Here is a 14,437-nt window from a genome sequence, read left to right as displayed (position 1 = left end):
GGGCGTAGCGGTTCGGCCCGCTTCCCTCCGGCGATCCGTACGATGGTGCCCTTTGACCCGCCGCGGCGGGGTGAGAGGGCGGGCGGCCATCTTGTGGCGGCGGCGGCGGCGGCGGCTTGTTGTCGGTGAGGCTGCGTCGCGCCCTCCCCCGCGGGCGGAGCAGGCCCGGCGCGGGCCGGCCCGGCGCCATGTCCTCCTTCTCCGAGTCGGCGCTGGAGAAGAAGCTGTCGGAGCTGAGCAACTCCCAGCAGAGCGTGCAGACCCTCTCGCTGTGGCTCATCCACCACCGCAAGCACGCAGGGCCCATCGTCTCTGTCTGGCACCGGGAGCTCCGCAAAGGTACGCGGGGCTCGGGCCCGGCCGGAGGCCCGGGGAGCGGGAAGGCGGCGGCCGGGCCGCTCCTGCCGGCCCTTCCCTTCCCCGGCGGGGCCGTGGTGAGGGGCCGGTTCCTCCTCGCGGCCGCCCCTGAGCTCCTCGGGTCGGCACGGTGGGAAGTTTGTAACCGGCGGGGGGCGGGAGCCGCAGTTGAGCGGGGGCCGGCTGGGCGTTCTGCTGCCGCGGGTGGTTGTTGAATTGGGGGGGACACACACACACACATCGCGCACGGGTGCCTGGGGTGCGTGTTCTGGTGCGGGTGGAAAGGCGGGGTTCGGGTGGGCAGAAGCGTTGGTTAAAGCAGGGGAGTGTCACGGAGCGAGGATGCTCAGCCACGCTGCTTTGCCGGGCCGGGCAGCTCGGCTGTGAAACAAAGGTGTCCCGGGTATTTTCCTCCGGCTGTGCTCAGGTCAGCTGTGAAAGCGCTTTGTTGGGTGTTTTGCTTTTAGATTTTGCTTTCCAGTTTTGGGTTTGGATTTATCTACTTGTCCGTTACAGAATTGCGCTAAGGGATTAAGAGATAAGCAAAGTAAAAATGTCGTAGAGATCTATGCAAGCGGTTTGGTTGTATCGTCCAGAAAGAGTTTGTGCCTTTTTTTTTTTTTTTTTTTTGCCTTGCAGATTAACTTAACTTTAGTTAACTTCTGGTAACTTCTCAGATGGCTTTGTAATGAAGCCAGGGGACTGCCAGTGTCAGTGTTGATGCCCTGTCCCCAGGGCAGCTGTGGCACCAGCCAGTGTCACCTTTCTCATCCCGGGCAGCCAGCAGCGTTAGCCCCTTGGAGCAGATGATGCTGGTGGAGTCCTGGCTGCAGTACCTGTCAGGGGTTGCTGGAGTTGCCGTTTACAGTATATTAAGTATGAAATTTTTGAAATACTGTGGAAATACGTGCTTTTGTTTTCCGCCTGGTGTGTGTGGCTCGGTGGCCAGTGCACGCTGGAGAGCAGCGTCCCACCAGTCCTGGCCCAATAAATAAACTGGTGGTGTCAACATGGGAAGAGTCACGGTGTGAAGAAGAAATTTCCTGTTGCCTTGGCACAGCATTGTCTGGAAAATATTTGAGTCTCCATGATAGCTTTCTCCTACAATTTTGCTCTGTTCTGAATTAAATGGTTCTATACCAAGTTTTTATCCTGAAGTTAATTAATGAAGAATAAGTTGATTGTTATATTAGTTTGCTGGTAGGTTACAACAGCTCGTTTTAATTGTGTGTTTAGAATCTATTTCTTGGGCAGCTTTCCTCGGAGCTGAGGTGTCTCTGTGCACAAAAAGTATTAAACTCGTGTTTGGTTTATTAATTAGTTAGAACAGAAGCTGAGCAGAAGTAAGGAGATCAAGAACTCCTTGATTTGAAGGACTCTGGTTTGCCTTGGTAACATGGAAATATTTTGAATCTTGTTTTTAGCCTGAAAAGCCATAAGGAGCTTTGAAAAGTTAATGGTTCCAGGCGAAAGAAATGAGAAGTAAATGCAAACTCTGTCTTTTTTTTTCTTTCGTCTTTTTTCTTTCTTTCTTTCCTAGCAAAATCAAGTAGGAAACTTACTTTCCTATATTTAGCAAACGATGTCATCCAGAACAGTAAGAGGAAAGGTCCCGAATTTACCAGGGAATTTGAATCTGTTCTTGTGGATGCATTTTCTCATGTTGCCAGGTACGTTGCTGCATTTCTTCAGATTTTCCCTCTAGAGATTTGCGTTCTGATTGGAGAAAGTTGAATTCAGTTGGGTTTGGTGGTGGTGGGGATTTTTATTTTGTTGGCTTTTTGTTTTGTTTTTTTTTTTAAGTCTCAGGGATGCTCGCACCCTCTCTCCAGCAGAGACTGGATGCTGACCACTGTGTGGCCAGGAGCTGTTCAGCGTTAATATTTCTCTGTGGGCAACCTTGTTTGTGTGTGAATCGGCCCCTCACAGCTTTAGACATCGGTTCTCTGCAGCCAGCTCCCCTGTACTTCGTTTTAGTTGTTACCCAAAGACGTCGCAGGTCTGTTCATGGGAGGTGACACTGAGCAGTTCCATGTGTTTATATTAAAGCCACACGGTCAGTGGCTCTTCCTCGTTGCCAGAAGAGTTCAATGGAGCTGATCTTTTGGGTCTCTGTGTTCTCGCCAGTCCTCTGGAGTGAGCGTGGTCCCTTTTTGCGTTGCTCGTGATCGTTAGGCTAGAGGAAGGAAGAATTTGGTACGTAAAAGGGAGGAAGTGGTGCAGCTCCCATCCTATCAAAAATGCGCTGGCATTTTGTTAAGATTTTCTCTAAATAGCACAATCGTTCCTGTTATCTCAGCTAAGCAACTTCAGTGTTAGGTGTGTTTAGTGGTGTGCTGTCTGGATGCTGGCTGACTTCATTGCGCTCTATGAGGGCATTAAAGTGCCTAATGATCCAACCAACCTGCTTTTTAATTGGGATGTTACTGACTGAAACAACTGCTTAAAGTTAACGCTCCGAATTGTAAACATGTCAGCTGGGGGATATTTTATAACTCATCTTGTGAATTCCAAATGATGGCAAGTTTCTTGCTACAAAACTTTTCCGGCCCTTACTTTGGGGTGGGAATGTGGGGCTCTTTCAGGCGATCTTTGGTTCCAATAAAAGGGGAAAATTTGCCACCAATGTGTTTTGCGCAGTTTGTCTCGGTATGAGAGCGCTTCTCTCCCAGTGTGCAGATCCTGCAGTGGGGGCAGCTGCTGGTTTGGAAGATGCTTTCTTGAAACATCAGGAGTGTTTTTCAGGTGAGCTGTAATTATTTTCTAATCTTTGAACAGAGAAGCAGATGAGGGCTGCAAAAAGCCCTTGGAACGATTGCTTAACATCTGGCAGGAGAGGAGCGTGTATGGCAGCGAGTTCATACAGCAGCTGAAGCTGTCCATGGAGGACTCCAACAGCCCCCAAACTAAAGGTAAATGCGAATCACTGCTGTTGTGTGCTTTGGTTTGGTGGTTGGTACCCGTTTCACTGAAAGTACTGCGAGCGTGGCGCTCTGGGCTCCGGTAGCTGCGTCGTCGGCAGAGCTGGTCCTGGAGATCCTTCAGGGCTGTCTTGAGAGGTCTCTGGGCTGCCTCAAACCCGCGGTGACGGTTTGTGAGCGTGTTGCCGTCTGACTTGGGGCTGGCAGTGAGCTTGGCTGAAGGGAAGGTCTGCGGTGCTGATGCAGACAGAGCGCTCCAGGGCTGCCTCTGGGGTGAAGACCAGAAGGGTGTGGGGAACTGTTGCATCCCCCTTGAGAGTTAAAATTGTCCCATTCTACCTCTCTGAGAGCGGTCAGCCGGGTTACGGTAGTGGTTTGTTCAATATTATTAGTGCTTTCATTCTCACATGGATTGTTTTATTTTGCATAGTTACTACATTTTATTATGATTCAGCAAGGACTTTTTAATAACTGAAGGCTGGAATATATGCCCAGAAGCTTGTTTCATCTCTCTTATGCCGGCTGATGTCATTTGGGGAAAACAATAACTCTGCGTCATTTAGCATCGTTAGATGGTGGTTATAACCTTAGTACTGCATGGGACAGATGTGAGAAACTGAGTATAAGCTGCTTGCATTTGCTGTGCTTGATACTGCTTTGGCAGAAACTGCCTCCTCTTCTAGAGCATCTGAAAGTATTTCACTGGTGGTGCCATAATGAAGAGGGGAGCTGTGGGATGCCTGACCTGTGGACGGTGAGGGTCGTTAAAAATCAAGAGTGTTCTGGTTGAGGGATTATGTGTCCACTTCACAGCTGAAGGAAGTGTCACTGTCTTCAAATTAGCTGATATCACACTGCTGCTTTGGCCAAACTTTGCTCTGCTCCCCGCAGAGGTGTGGTACGTCGTGACGGAGTTGGCTTAGTCATTAGTGAAGTGCTCTCATGCCGCTCACAGGTGGTGAAAACAGGCAAGAGATGGGTACTGGAGCTGGTAATTAATTAACACAAAGACATGAGCACTGATGTGACACGTGCATGTGAAGACGTAGATCTTTGGCTGTAGTTCCCTGGGGTTTTTTTCACATGCTTCCTCAGGCAAAGCCGCGGGATGGGTGCTTTGGCAGCTCACATCAGAGGCTGTCCAACTTACTGTAATTTAAGTGGGACATTCAGAAGGTGTTGCCGTGTTTTCCCCAAATGCTGGGACCATCTGACCTGACCAAAGGGGTTGTCCCTTCCATGTCAGGACAGAGGAACCTCCGCTCCGAGTGGCGGAAGGTGACGGTCTCCGCCTCAAATAGCTGGCGCTGGGGTTCCCCTGTTGTCTGGGTGTGACGCATGAGACGCCTGTTTGTCATGAAAGGACAGAATTTACATGCCTGAGTTCTGCTGAACGGCTTAACTGAGAGTGTGAAACTGTTAATTGAAGGTGTGTGGACGGGAGTTTTGTGAGTGTTTAACTGTTGATCTGAACAAACGATGCTGTGCCCAGGAAACAGCTGTGAGTTCCTGCTGAATCGGCCACCAACTGCTGCTCCGTGTGGCCTCCCTTTGGCTGGTGGTATCAGTCAGTCCTGCTGCTGTTATCTTCTCGACTTAAAAATGTTTGTACAAAATCAAAGCCTTCCTAAGTGTAACAGACCTTTGTCTGCGGGAAACGGAATGAAGAAATACAAACATTGTGAGAACTGCTGTGTGCACATCTTCACTTGGCGAGAAACTTCGTTTCTGTCTGGGTAATTGGAGATATTAATGTAGTAGCTTTTATCTGAGAGAACAGTTGGGGCTGTTTCGCGAGCGTGAATATTGCTGCCTTGTCAATTCACTGTAAAAAAAGAAATTGAGATTTTTAAACTAAGAGAAAAAGAAATTTTAAAAACTCAGCAGGTTTCTCCCGAGTTTTTCTCCTTGTTTTGACTGGCTTTTTTTCAAATTAGCTTCTCAATGGTAAGAGCTAGTTTCACATGGGATTTTAATAGATTTCTAAGATAAATTGGTGTTTGTCCAGTTGCTGGTGGGTGACTATCTGTGTTGCAGAAGGCATTGTTATAGTTACCCGATTCTGTTTTCAAACAGGTGAACGTAAGCAAGATGGACAATAATGTGTTGTGTTTTACAGATAGAACATTTACCATAAATGTGGAAATGACGGCAAACCGCTGCTCCAACACCGTTCTGCCCTCTTGGGTTTGTGTGCACCCAAGGCAGAGGCAGCTGAGAACCGGGCAGCGTTGGTGCCCGTAGGTTGGTGCAAGGCTGTGCCGTTAGAACCGGGTTCGGAAGCTCCGTAAGAGTACGTGGTGCTGTGATAGTCAGTATGTGGTGGCTCTCTGCGGCTTTTCCTTACGGCAGTGCCGTAAGTTCCTGGGCTGGTAGGTGCTGCTTTCTGAAGAGGGTGGCTCCGCTTGGGTTGCGGAGCGCCACGTAGAGCTGTGAGACCTGCCCAAATAAAGCCGAGTCCTGTGTCGGTGAGGAAAGATGTCTTTAAAGCTCCTCGGTGCCTCTTTCGGTGGTGCAGCTTATTTCTTGTTTCGTTAGCAGCGAGGCCTTGGGGGAACGTGGAGCGACTCAGCTGGGGGCACGTGCAAAGGTGCTGCTGTGGAACAGAGTTGGTTGCACAAACGGCGAAGCTTCCCCTTCAGAGAGGCGGAGGGGGAGGAGTACCGGCCCTTGCTAGCCGTTGTGCTCCCAGGGTTTGACTTCCTCGGTGGTGCAGCTTGCTGCCGTGGTGCAGTCTTTTGGGTTCCTTAAGGAAATATGTATATACATGGGAATGAGCTTTTGAATAGCGATATCTTACCCTGAACACATTTAGAGTTAAAACATTAAGCTTGCATTTGCTTTCTCATTAATCTCATTTTTATTAGAATGTTTCTTTTTACAAGCAATAGGGAAGAGAAGAACCACCCATCTATCTTAAAGCCTGGGAAGACCAGGTCTGTAGAGGTTTGATGCAAAATCCTTCAGGTGATGTAACCTACATAGCTGACACGTTTTCTGTTCATTGTCTTTGTAATAAGCAGTTGAGGAAGTCCTTGAATGTGCTCTGGTGTAGGAGTGTCACTGTAACACGGAACTGAACTGCTCTGTTGTGGTTTTGTTGCACATTCTGGCACAGGGAACCAGACACAAATTAAAATGTGGAGAAAAACGTCAGCGAGGGGAGCAGGCAGGGATGCTTCCAATAATAACTGAAATACAGGCACCTGGCGACAGGAGTAGGTGTAATTTTGGAGCAGATTAACTCCAGTTTTGCTTGACCTAGGAGAGGCTACCAACAAATGTGTGTTGTAATGAGAACTTCAACAATCGTGAGTAATCTACCCCAAAAGAAAGGAGGGGTTAGAACAGTTGGAGGAGACACAGGACCATTAGGTTTCTCTGGTTTTGTTCTTTTGTGTCTCCTGGTGTTCTGTGAAGGTCTTCTGTTTCCTTTAGGACAGCTGGCTGGTGGTGGTGGTTGTGTTGAGCGCTTTGTCCTAAATCACTTTCCAAAAGTGTCTTTCACAGAAGTTCACTTGGGTCTTGCACAAGTTGCTAAACCCCTGGTGCATGGAACCTGAAGCCTATAAAAGTTTAGTTTTAGTTACGGTTTTGGGAGGCTTATTTTTGTTTTGCTGACTGAGGATGGTAGCCCTGCCAACACACAGAAAAACAAATTCAGCTGGTCTGCCTTTCAAGTCAAAGTTACCTATAGAACCTCAGAAGCAGAAACCCCTGTTTTACAGGTTTGCCTGTCCTCTGGAACTCCAGGAGCTGTTCAGTGGCGTTTCCTTGCGTGTTGCCCTGTAGACAGAAGTTTCTGCTCAGGCAACTCGTATAACTGTGTGCTTAACTGTCAGAAAAGGCACATGGTGTAGCTGTGCTGAGACTGATAAGTCCTCAAGTGAGTTAAGGACTCTGTATTTGAAAAAAAACCCAAAACAATCCGAACCCTTTGCATAGTTCTCTTGAGTGAAAGGCGTTACCTGCACGGGGAGTTCCTCCCGTGTGTCGTGGCTGCTGCTTGAATGAGGAGATGAAATAACCAAGTCCTCAGGAGAGAAAATAATAACTTTATAGTGCCTTGAGATTAAAAAAAAAAAACAAAACCCAAACCATATAAACACACTGGTTTTTATCAGAGCAGACTTTTAAACTCCTGGTCATCCTTCTGAATGTGTGTATACAGATTCCCCAGCTGGTTTCTCTTTACTGTGTATATGAGCCTGGGGTCAGAAAAGCCTGTTTACCTCGCAGGAGATGAGAAGGAAAAGGGAGCATCCTGCATGGGAAGATCTCCTGTGTTGCCAGCTTACAGGAAAGACTCCTGCTTTGTCACTAAGGTCTTTGACATTGTAAGGTTCCTCAGGCCACTGGAGATGGTTTGAAGACCGAGAAGCTGGTGGAGAAATACCTTTACAAGTGTCCCTGGACACTGCAAGAGCAAGTTAACAACAACCTGGAGTTTTGCTGCAAAGCTGCTGTGACAGCAATTGTCAGTCATTTCGGAGAAACAAAGTGCTTTGCTCTTTGAAGGCTTTTAGGGAGTAGTTCTATTTCTGAGCTGTGGGAAAAAACCCAACAGAGCAGGAAAGCTGACTTCATCTCTAGTAGTGGCTTCTCTATCTTGTTTATGTCCATGTCAGAAATGGGCTCTTGATTTTCCTGGAGGAAGCTGTCCATATTCTACAAGGACTTCTTGATTGTTTCAGAAGTTGTGTGTTACATACCGTTGTTGAGTTCTGATCAGTTTTAGGTGCTTTTAGTGCTTGCTTTTCTCTTCTCTTGTTCGGTTTGGCAGGCTTTTTCAGAAGTGTAGACTGCAATGGTTAAATCACTTCTGGACAGCAGACTTTGACAGCTCCCCGGGCAGGGTGTGTTATGGTTTGGGCCTTGGTTCCTGTTCTCGTGCAGGGGTCCTTTTCCACCATACACTCTGGAGTTTGAAAAGAAGTGTGGGGGTTTATTTCTGTTTTGATGAAATGGAGATGGTGTGTCTGGGATTCTTCAGTGAGGTCTTGTGCTGCCCCTGTTTACCAGTGTCAAGGAAAAAGGCGAACAGTCCACGTGTATGTCATGCTGCTCGTGCCCAAAATGCTCCTTCAAAGCCGGCTGCTTTGTCTGTGCTCCTTTTTCTGCTGGCTGCTTGGTCCCGTCAGCTGCCGCTTGTCTGCTCGGGCGAACCTGCTTCGGCGGGGGGTTGGACGAGATGGTCTCCAGAGGTCCCTTCCAGCGCCGGCAGCTCTGTGATGCTCAGTGGCCTCTCCCAGGCAGAGAGAGGGCTGCAGAGTTCACGCACTCGCCCTCTTTGGGCTGTTTCCAGTCAAACACGCTTGGTCTTGTTCAGGGGGAAAGTTCAGTGGGTTCAGAGTCCTCCACGTTGGGGTATGAGCAAGCGCCACGCTGTGTCTTGTGGTGGAGCAGTTGGCAGCCCAGCAGGAACAGCTCTTCAGCAGTTTGAATCCCGGTTCTCATTTTTGGTTTCACTTGTGTGCGCGCTGGGCTTGCCCATTCTTCCATTGCTTGTCTTGTGGTTATCCTTTGTTGGTTAATTACCTCATGATAAGTATACACAGTTGATCAATCCTGATGGCACCTGGTGTTTGGCTGTGTCACTTTACATGCTCTTTGTGGCCGTTTCGTGGGCTGCACATGTCCTGTTCAGCTCAGCCTGTGTCCTTTGCAGACCTCAGTGGACAGCAGCTGTTCTTCTGGGTGATCTGGCATCTTACCTGCTTGTCATAGAGATTCAGGCACTCTCTTATAGCGGTTGTATACATACAGTACTTAGACTGCACCTTTTTCTAGCTTAGATAGCTTTGCTCTAGCGTACATCACAAGTTCATTTCGTTTAGGATAACTGTTTCCTGTGCTTCTTTGCCTCCCATTGCGTACATCTGCTCTCTGACAGAGGTGTGTTTGTGAGTACCTCACAAAGGTTGTTCAGCTTTTTCCCCACACGAGCAGGGTGTATGGCACCTCTGACTTTTTCTCCATTAAAATAGAGTTTTTTCAGACATGTGTCCCACCTGATAAGGCAGGCAAGATTCTGCATGTAAGGACAGACTTTTCTGTTTGCTTCCTCATGAGGGCTGGGCAGACTGGTTTTGGTTGGGCAGAATGATCTTGGGTTTTCCTGTGAATTGGAGTATACGCAAACTCGTTGAACTCCATGATTATCTCTGCAAGACTTGATTCCATTGAAGCAATGTTCTCAAGGCTTTGTCCAAAGCTTTCTCTGTCTTGGCTCTTACTAATTTTGGTGGTAAGAATGATCTGGTTTCTTCTGAAGGTTCTGGAACTGGATCAAAGGCTGCATTAAGAGTCCTGACTCATTAAATAACCTGTGTCTTCCTTTTCAAGCTGAGGTATGGTAAGCTAAGGTTTCTTTAACCAACACTGTCTTGCTTTACAAAATCCTTATTTCTGAAGGGTTACAGGTACCTGCTTGGAGATCGGTTTGTGCTGTGCCCATTGGTGCTGTTGCTGTCACATCTTAAGAGTTTTAGTGTCACAGAGCTGTCCTGAAGTCTCGATTTTGATGGGAGAGTGGGAGGTTGAATAGCCAGCAGTTTAGTTGATTGTGGGACCACAGTGAGCATATATTTGGTGCAAAAAGATGACCTGAAATTCTTCTGTCCATGTGTATGTTGTCATCAGTGCTTCATTTCTGCTAGTAGATGTCCTCACCTGCATGCATGGTGTAACCAGAGGGTCTGAGCAGGGCTGAAGACCTGCCATTGTTGACCAAGAGGACGTTTACTTGCCTTTGCTGCGTCCGCTGCAGGAGGCACAAACACGTGTACAGTGCACACTGCTGGAATGGATGGGGACTGTATCATGTATGTGCTTGGGCAGCAGTACAGACGTGGGCAAAACGAGCCTTTTATTGCTGGTTTGCATTTGTGTGTTTGGAATACGGTGCCAGCGTTAGAGTCCGGCGGCGGTCGTCCTTCCCTTTAGAGAGCTTACACGTCAGAGCGGCTGGTGCAGTTGTTCTGAAGTAAAGGTGGGCAGATCTGGCATCCAAATGAGTTGCTTATGTGTGTCTTCAGTTGCAGAGGAGAAGAAGTCTTTAAAGCGGACTTTTCAGCAAATACAAGAGGAGGAAGATGACGATTACCCTGGGAGCTACTCACCGCAAGACCCTAGTGCTGGGCCACTGCTGGTACGTGGGACGGGCTGAGCGTGGGAGAAGTTCTGGAAGCCACAAGGTGGAGCTGCCAACAAGTGAAATGCTGTTAATGGAGAAGCGCACTTGGGGGTTGAGCTGCCCATGCGGAAGGGGACGGGTTCGTTTTTTGTGGTGAGGTAGCGTGCCACTTCTGAGGATCTCGGGTAGCCCAAACCACGGTCTGAGCAGCACTACTGGTAAGAATCTTGTAGGACTGCTGGAAGAACAGACCCCATTTGAAATTCTTTCAAAGATCAGTGTCTCTCAAACCCCAAGTTGTGACACAGTTAAAACTTAATTATTTTTTTTTGTAGGACCTCTCTTTCCATGAGCTAATAAAAAACTAAACCTTTGATAGATCTGTGTGGAGTTGTTTAGGAAAACCGGTTCTGAAGACTTTATTTTAAGGTTGACACGTTAGTGGTGAGGAAATAGCAGGAATGAAGTAGAGGATCATTCTGACCATTTGAGGTTACAAAATGACCATATGTTAAACCATTGTCTATTTGAAAAGGATAAAAAAATACACCATCCATCTGGTAGACTGTAAACTTTGGGGGAAGAAAAAGTAACGGTTGTCAAGGAAATGAGTGAGGTTTTTTTGTTGTTTTTATCTCCAGATGCCTTGCAGCTTATGGTTTCTCTTGATGATAAACATTGTCTTTGTTACTGTTGGAAATCATTAGCGGTTTACAAAGAAGTAGTAAATATTAGGTAATGGAATTTGTTATTTTTCAGATTAAAAAAATATTTATTGACATTTTTTCAGTGTTTTTGTTAGTTTCAAGCCATTGAAATGTAGTTTAAACATCAGTGGTGGTGGTTACAGGGCTAGTGTTCCAAAAACCTCCCATTAAAACTTCAGTATTTTCTAAACCAAAGAAACAACACTTATTTTCTTCTTGTTCAGGGAGCATCTCTTTCTCCTTTGATTTATTTTTTTGAGCATGGAGGAAATACGGTGTGTCAGGGAGCTCCGCTTAAGGCTGTCCTTGTCCCCATCCGTTTCCAGCTAGGGGATGTTTGGGGCGTATTCATTTAAACTGCCAAATTTCTCCTCCACGCACCAAAGCCAGGTGAGAGCTGAGCTGGGGTACGGTGGGGTCCAGCGCAGCGGCAGGTTGCATTCTGCTTCCGAGGAGCCGGCTGAGCTGAGCGAGGGCAGCGGTGGCTTCGCACAGTCAGGACAATGTGAAGCTTGCTGTACAGCACAGGGGTGGTGTTCTCTGTCACCAAAGGTGATGGGAGGTGACCAGTTACAAATTCTGAATCTTAGAACGGTGGAAATCTGTCAGTCTTGGTTGGACTGCTACAGGTTTGGCTTGAGGTTTTTTTGCTGTGTCAGAATGCACCGCTGGGATAGAACCAAAGGTGCACGTGCCTGAGAGAGCGCGGGCCAGGGATGTGCAGCTAAAACCTCGCCCCAACTTGTGCAACACAAAGGGCTGACGGCTCTTGCTCAGGCTGGGGTGGCCATGTACTTCTCTGCTTTAAGACAAAAGGTCGCTTCTAATTGGAATGAGAATTTTTTCACTGCAGAGTCTTGAAAAAGAGGATTCTGTTGTCATTACATGTGAGTTCCTTACCACTGGGGTATGATGCACTTAGTGAATACCTTCTGTGTTGGGAAGCAATAGTTTAAAAATTACTTAAAGAAAATATTCCAAAACCAGTTGCTTTCGAAGGTAAGTGCCCTCAGATGCAGTGGCCACATCCAGGGGAAATGCCACCAAGGTGCCTGGTTGTAACGTTGGCTGACTTCTCTTGTAGACCGAGGATTTGATCAAAGCGCTACAAGACCTGGAAAACGCAGCATCAGGAGATGCGACAGTGCGGCAGAAAATTGCCTCCCTGCCTCAGGAAGTTCAGGATGTTTCATTACTGGAGAAAATTACAGGTATGGAACTGGAAGTTGAATGAACATGGGTCCAAAGAATAACGTAGAAATCAAAGTGTTTTTTTCTTTAAATAATCACAGTGTATGGTGGAGTGAATTCCTGCTTCTGTGTCCTTGATTTGTAGCTCTTGGGTAATTAATAGATAGCAATCCTTTGAAGTAAAATTAAAGGTGAAACTTGGATAGCTGCTTCCGTTCCTTTGGCTTGAACTGAGGCTTTTGTAGTTGGAGAGCATCAGCGGCATTTTGCAAGAATGTAAAGGGAAGGGGGCCAGAGCTCTCAACGGATGGGTTTGATTTTGAACGCCTCGGCCGTTAGATATTTTTGAGGTTTATCAGACTGTGCTGGGTACAGACATACTCCTGGATTGCTATGGAAAAGGAAACTCGCCGCCCCCATTATCCTGCCAGTCTTTGTTTAAATGGATTTTTGCAATTGTATTTGAAAAGTGATCTTAGTAGAAGCATTTAAAGGTTGAACTGATTTGACTCCTGTTCCTGGAAGCAGTTTTAATTTAGAGCTCATTATGAACTGTCGCTTATTCAGCCCTTTATGTTGTACTCTTACAGTGTCCGGCTGTGAAGACTAGTGTGCAATTCACGTGTTTGCTTGTGTGACACATTAGGAGTTATTCAGAGAAAAGGGGAATTAAAGTGCACACTGTGTTTAAATGGGGAAGCCACCTGATTCGTTTAACTGCAAGTACAGCCTCATGTTTTGGTTCAATTAACCTGTTTATAGAGGCTAACTTCATAGATTTATATATCCCCCCATCGCTGACATCTGTGCAAGAATAAAATGCAGTCAATCAGTGTCTAAACGACACCATTCTGGGGTTTAGTCCTGCCTATTTCCTCTGCATCCCCTGTGATAAGAGCGCTCTTTTCCTGTCGAGCCAGAAGTGTTTTTATGAATGAGATGTTACTGTGCATGTAGCCCTTCTGTCAAAGGTGGAAGGTTTTAAACTTTGTCCTCTAAGTTGCCCACCGCTTTTGCGTGTAGACAAAGAGGCAGCCGAACGTCTCTCGAAGACCGTGGACGAAGCGTGCCTGCTCCTGGCGGAATACAACGGCCGGCTGGCAGCAGAGCTGGAGGACCGGCGCCAGCTGGCCCGCATGCTGATCGAGTACACCCAGAACCAGAAGGATGTGCTAACAGAGAAGGAGAAGAAGCTGGAAGTGAGTACTGATCACACCGGTGTCTCGGCAAACACTCCCACCTGACACCTGATCTATGTGTGTGGCTCAAGGTTCTCGGTGTTCTCTTTCCGTTTGGAGTAAAATGGGTAAGAAAGTGGTGTAAAAAGTCCGGAGAAGGCAAATTATTCTGATGTTCAGTCTAGTATGTTTTAGTGCACGTGGACATGGCAGGCCCAGAACTCCATACTCCTTAAAGAAAAACAGGCTCATCTAACAAAGTTTCTTCAGACTTAGCCTATTTTTTTATGAAATCCCTATTTCTGAAAAAAATCAACCTCCCTTTGCTGTAATTAGCTGGGTTTTTTATTGGCTGCGTTTTTGTGACTCGTCCTTATGGTTGGGTGCCCCTCATCTGCCTTCCCAGCCCCTACGTGATAAGGGGCGGCAGCTTAAACAAGACGTTCTGGCATCCGTCCTTGAACAGCCACTCTTGCCTACAGCCGCTGTGGTGGGCGTAAATTGGGCTGAAACGGGAAGGCGCCGACTGGTGTTTCCTGCCGTGGCTCCCTCGAGCGAGGAGGGCAGGACTCTGCAGAGCGAGGCCGCGCTGGCTGCGCCTGAGCACCGGCTGCACGTCCCGCAGCAGCGCGGAGGCTGGGGCAGCCGGCCGTGCAGCTGCAGCCTTCGTTCTGGGGGACGTTCTTTCGGCACCGCGTCTTGGGGCTGGTGTGGAAGTTTAATTAATGATCCTGGTTGTATGTCACTCTGCCATCTGTTAAACTGCCCCTTGGCGGCACATTAAGGGCTGCCTCCGCGCTGGCGGCGGCTGGTTACGGCGAACAGCTGCTGCTGGGTGGGACAGGAGTTGCTGCAGAGGACAAGTCTTCTGGAAGGAGACGGTGCTGTAGCGCTTGCGGGCTCTGTTTGCTGTCATGACAGACCTCATCATCTGACAGCGAGGCAGCT

General features: G+C 47.8%; 1 protein-coding gene across 3 annotated transcripts in view; it reads left to right on the top strand.

The window, feature by feature from the left end:
* Window positions 1-175: 175 nt before the first annotated feature.
* RPRD1B (regulation of nuclear pre-mRNA domain containing 1B) overlaps window positions 176-14,437 on the top strand; it is a 28,281-nt gene continuing 14,019 nt past the window's right edge. For 2 of the 3 annotated variants that reach the window (XM_086474690.1, XM_086474689.1), the window contains exons 1-6: window positions 176-339; window positions 1,898-2,027; window positions 3,136-3,269; window positions 10,316-10,428; window positions 12,205-12,331; window positions 13,335-13,510. In XM_086474690.1, coding sequence (XP_086330816.1) covers window positions 189-339; window positions 1,898-2,027; window positions 3,136-3,269; window positions 10,316-10,428; window positions 12,205-12,331; window positions 13,335-13,510 — 831 coding nt within the window. In that variant the 5' untranslated portion in view covers window positions 176-188. The remainder of the gene's footprint in view (window positions 340-1,897; window positions 2,028-3,135; window positions 3,270-10,315; window positions 10,429-12,204; window positions 12,332-13,334; window positions 13,511-14,437) is intronic. The other variant, XM_086474691.1, reaches the window with a different exon arrangement.

This window comes from Leptosomus discolor, chromosome 17 (genome assembly GCF_034619465.1).
Source record: "Leptosomus discolor isolate bLepDis1 chromosome 17, bLepDis1.hap2, whole genome shotgun sequence".
NCBI lineage: Eukaryota > Metazoa > Chordata > Aves > Leptosomiformes > Leptosomidae > Leptosomus > Leptosomus discolor.
This window is presented reverse-complemented; position numbering and strand designations above follow the sequence as displayed.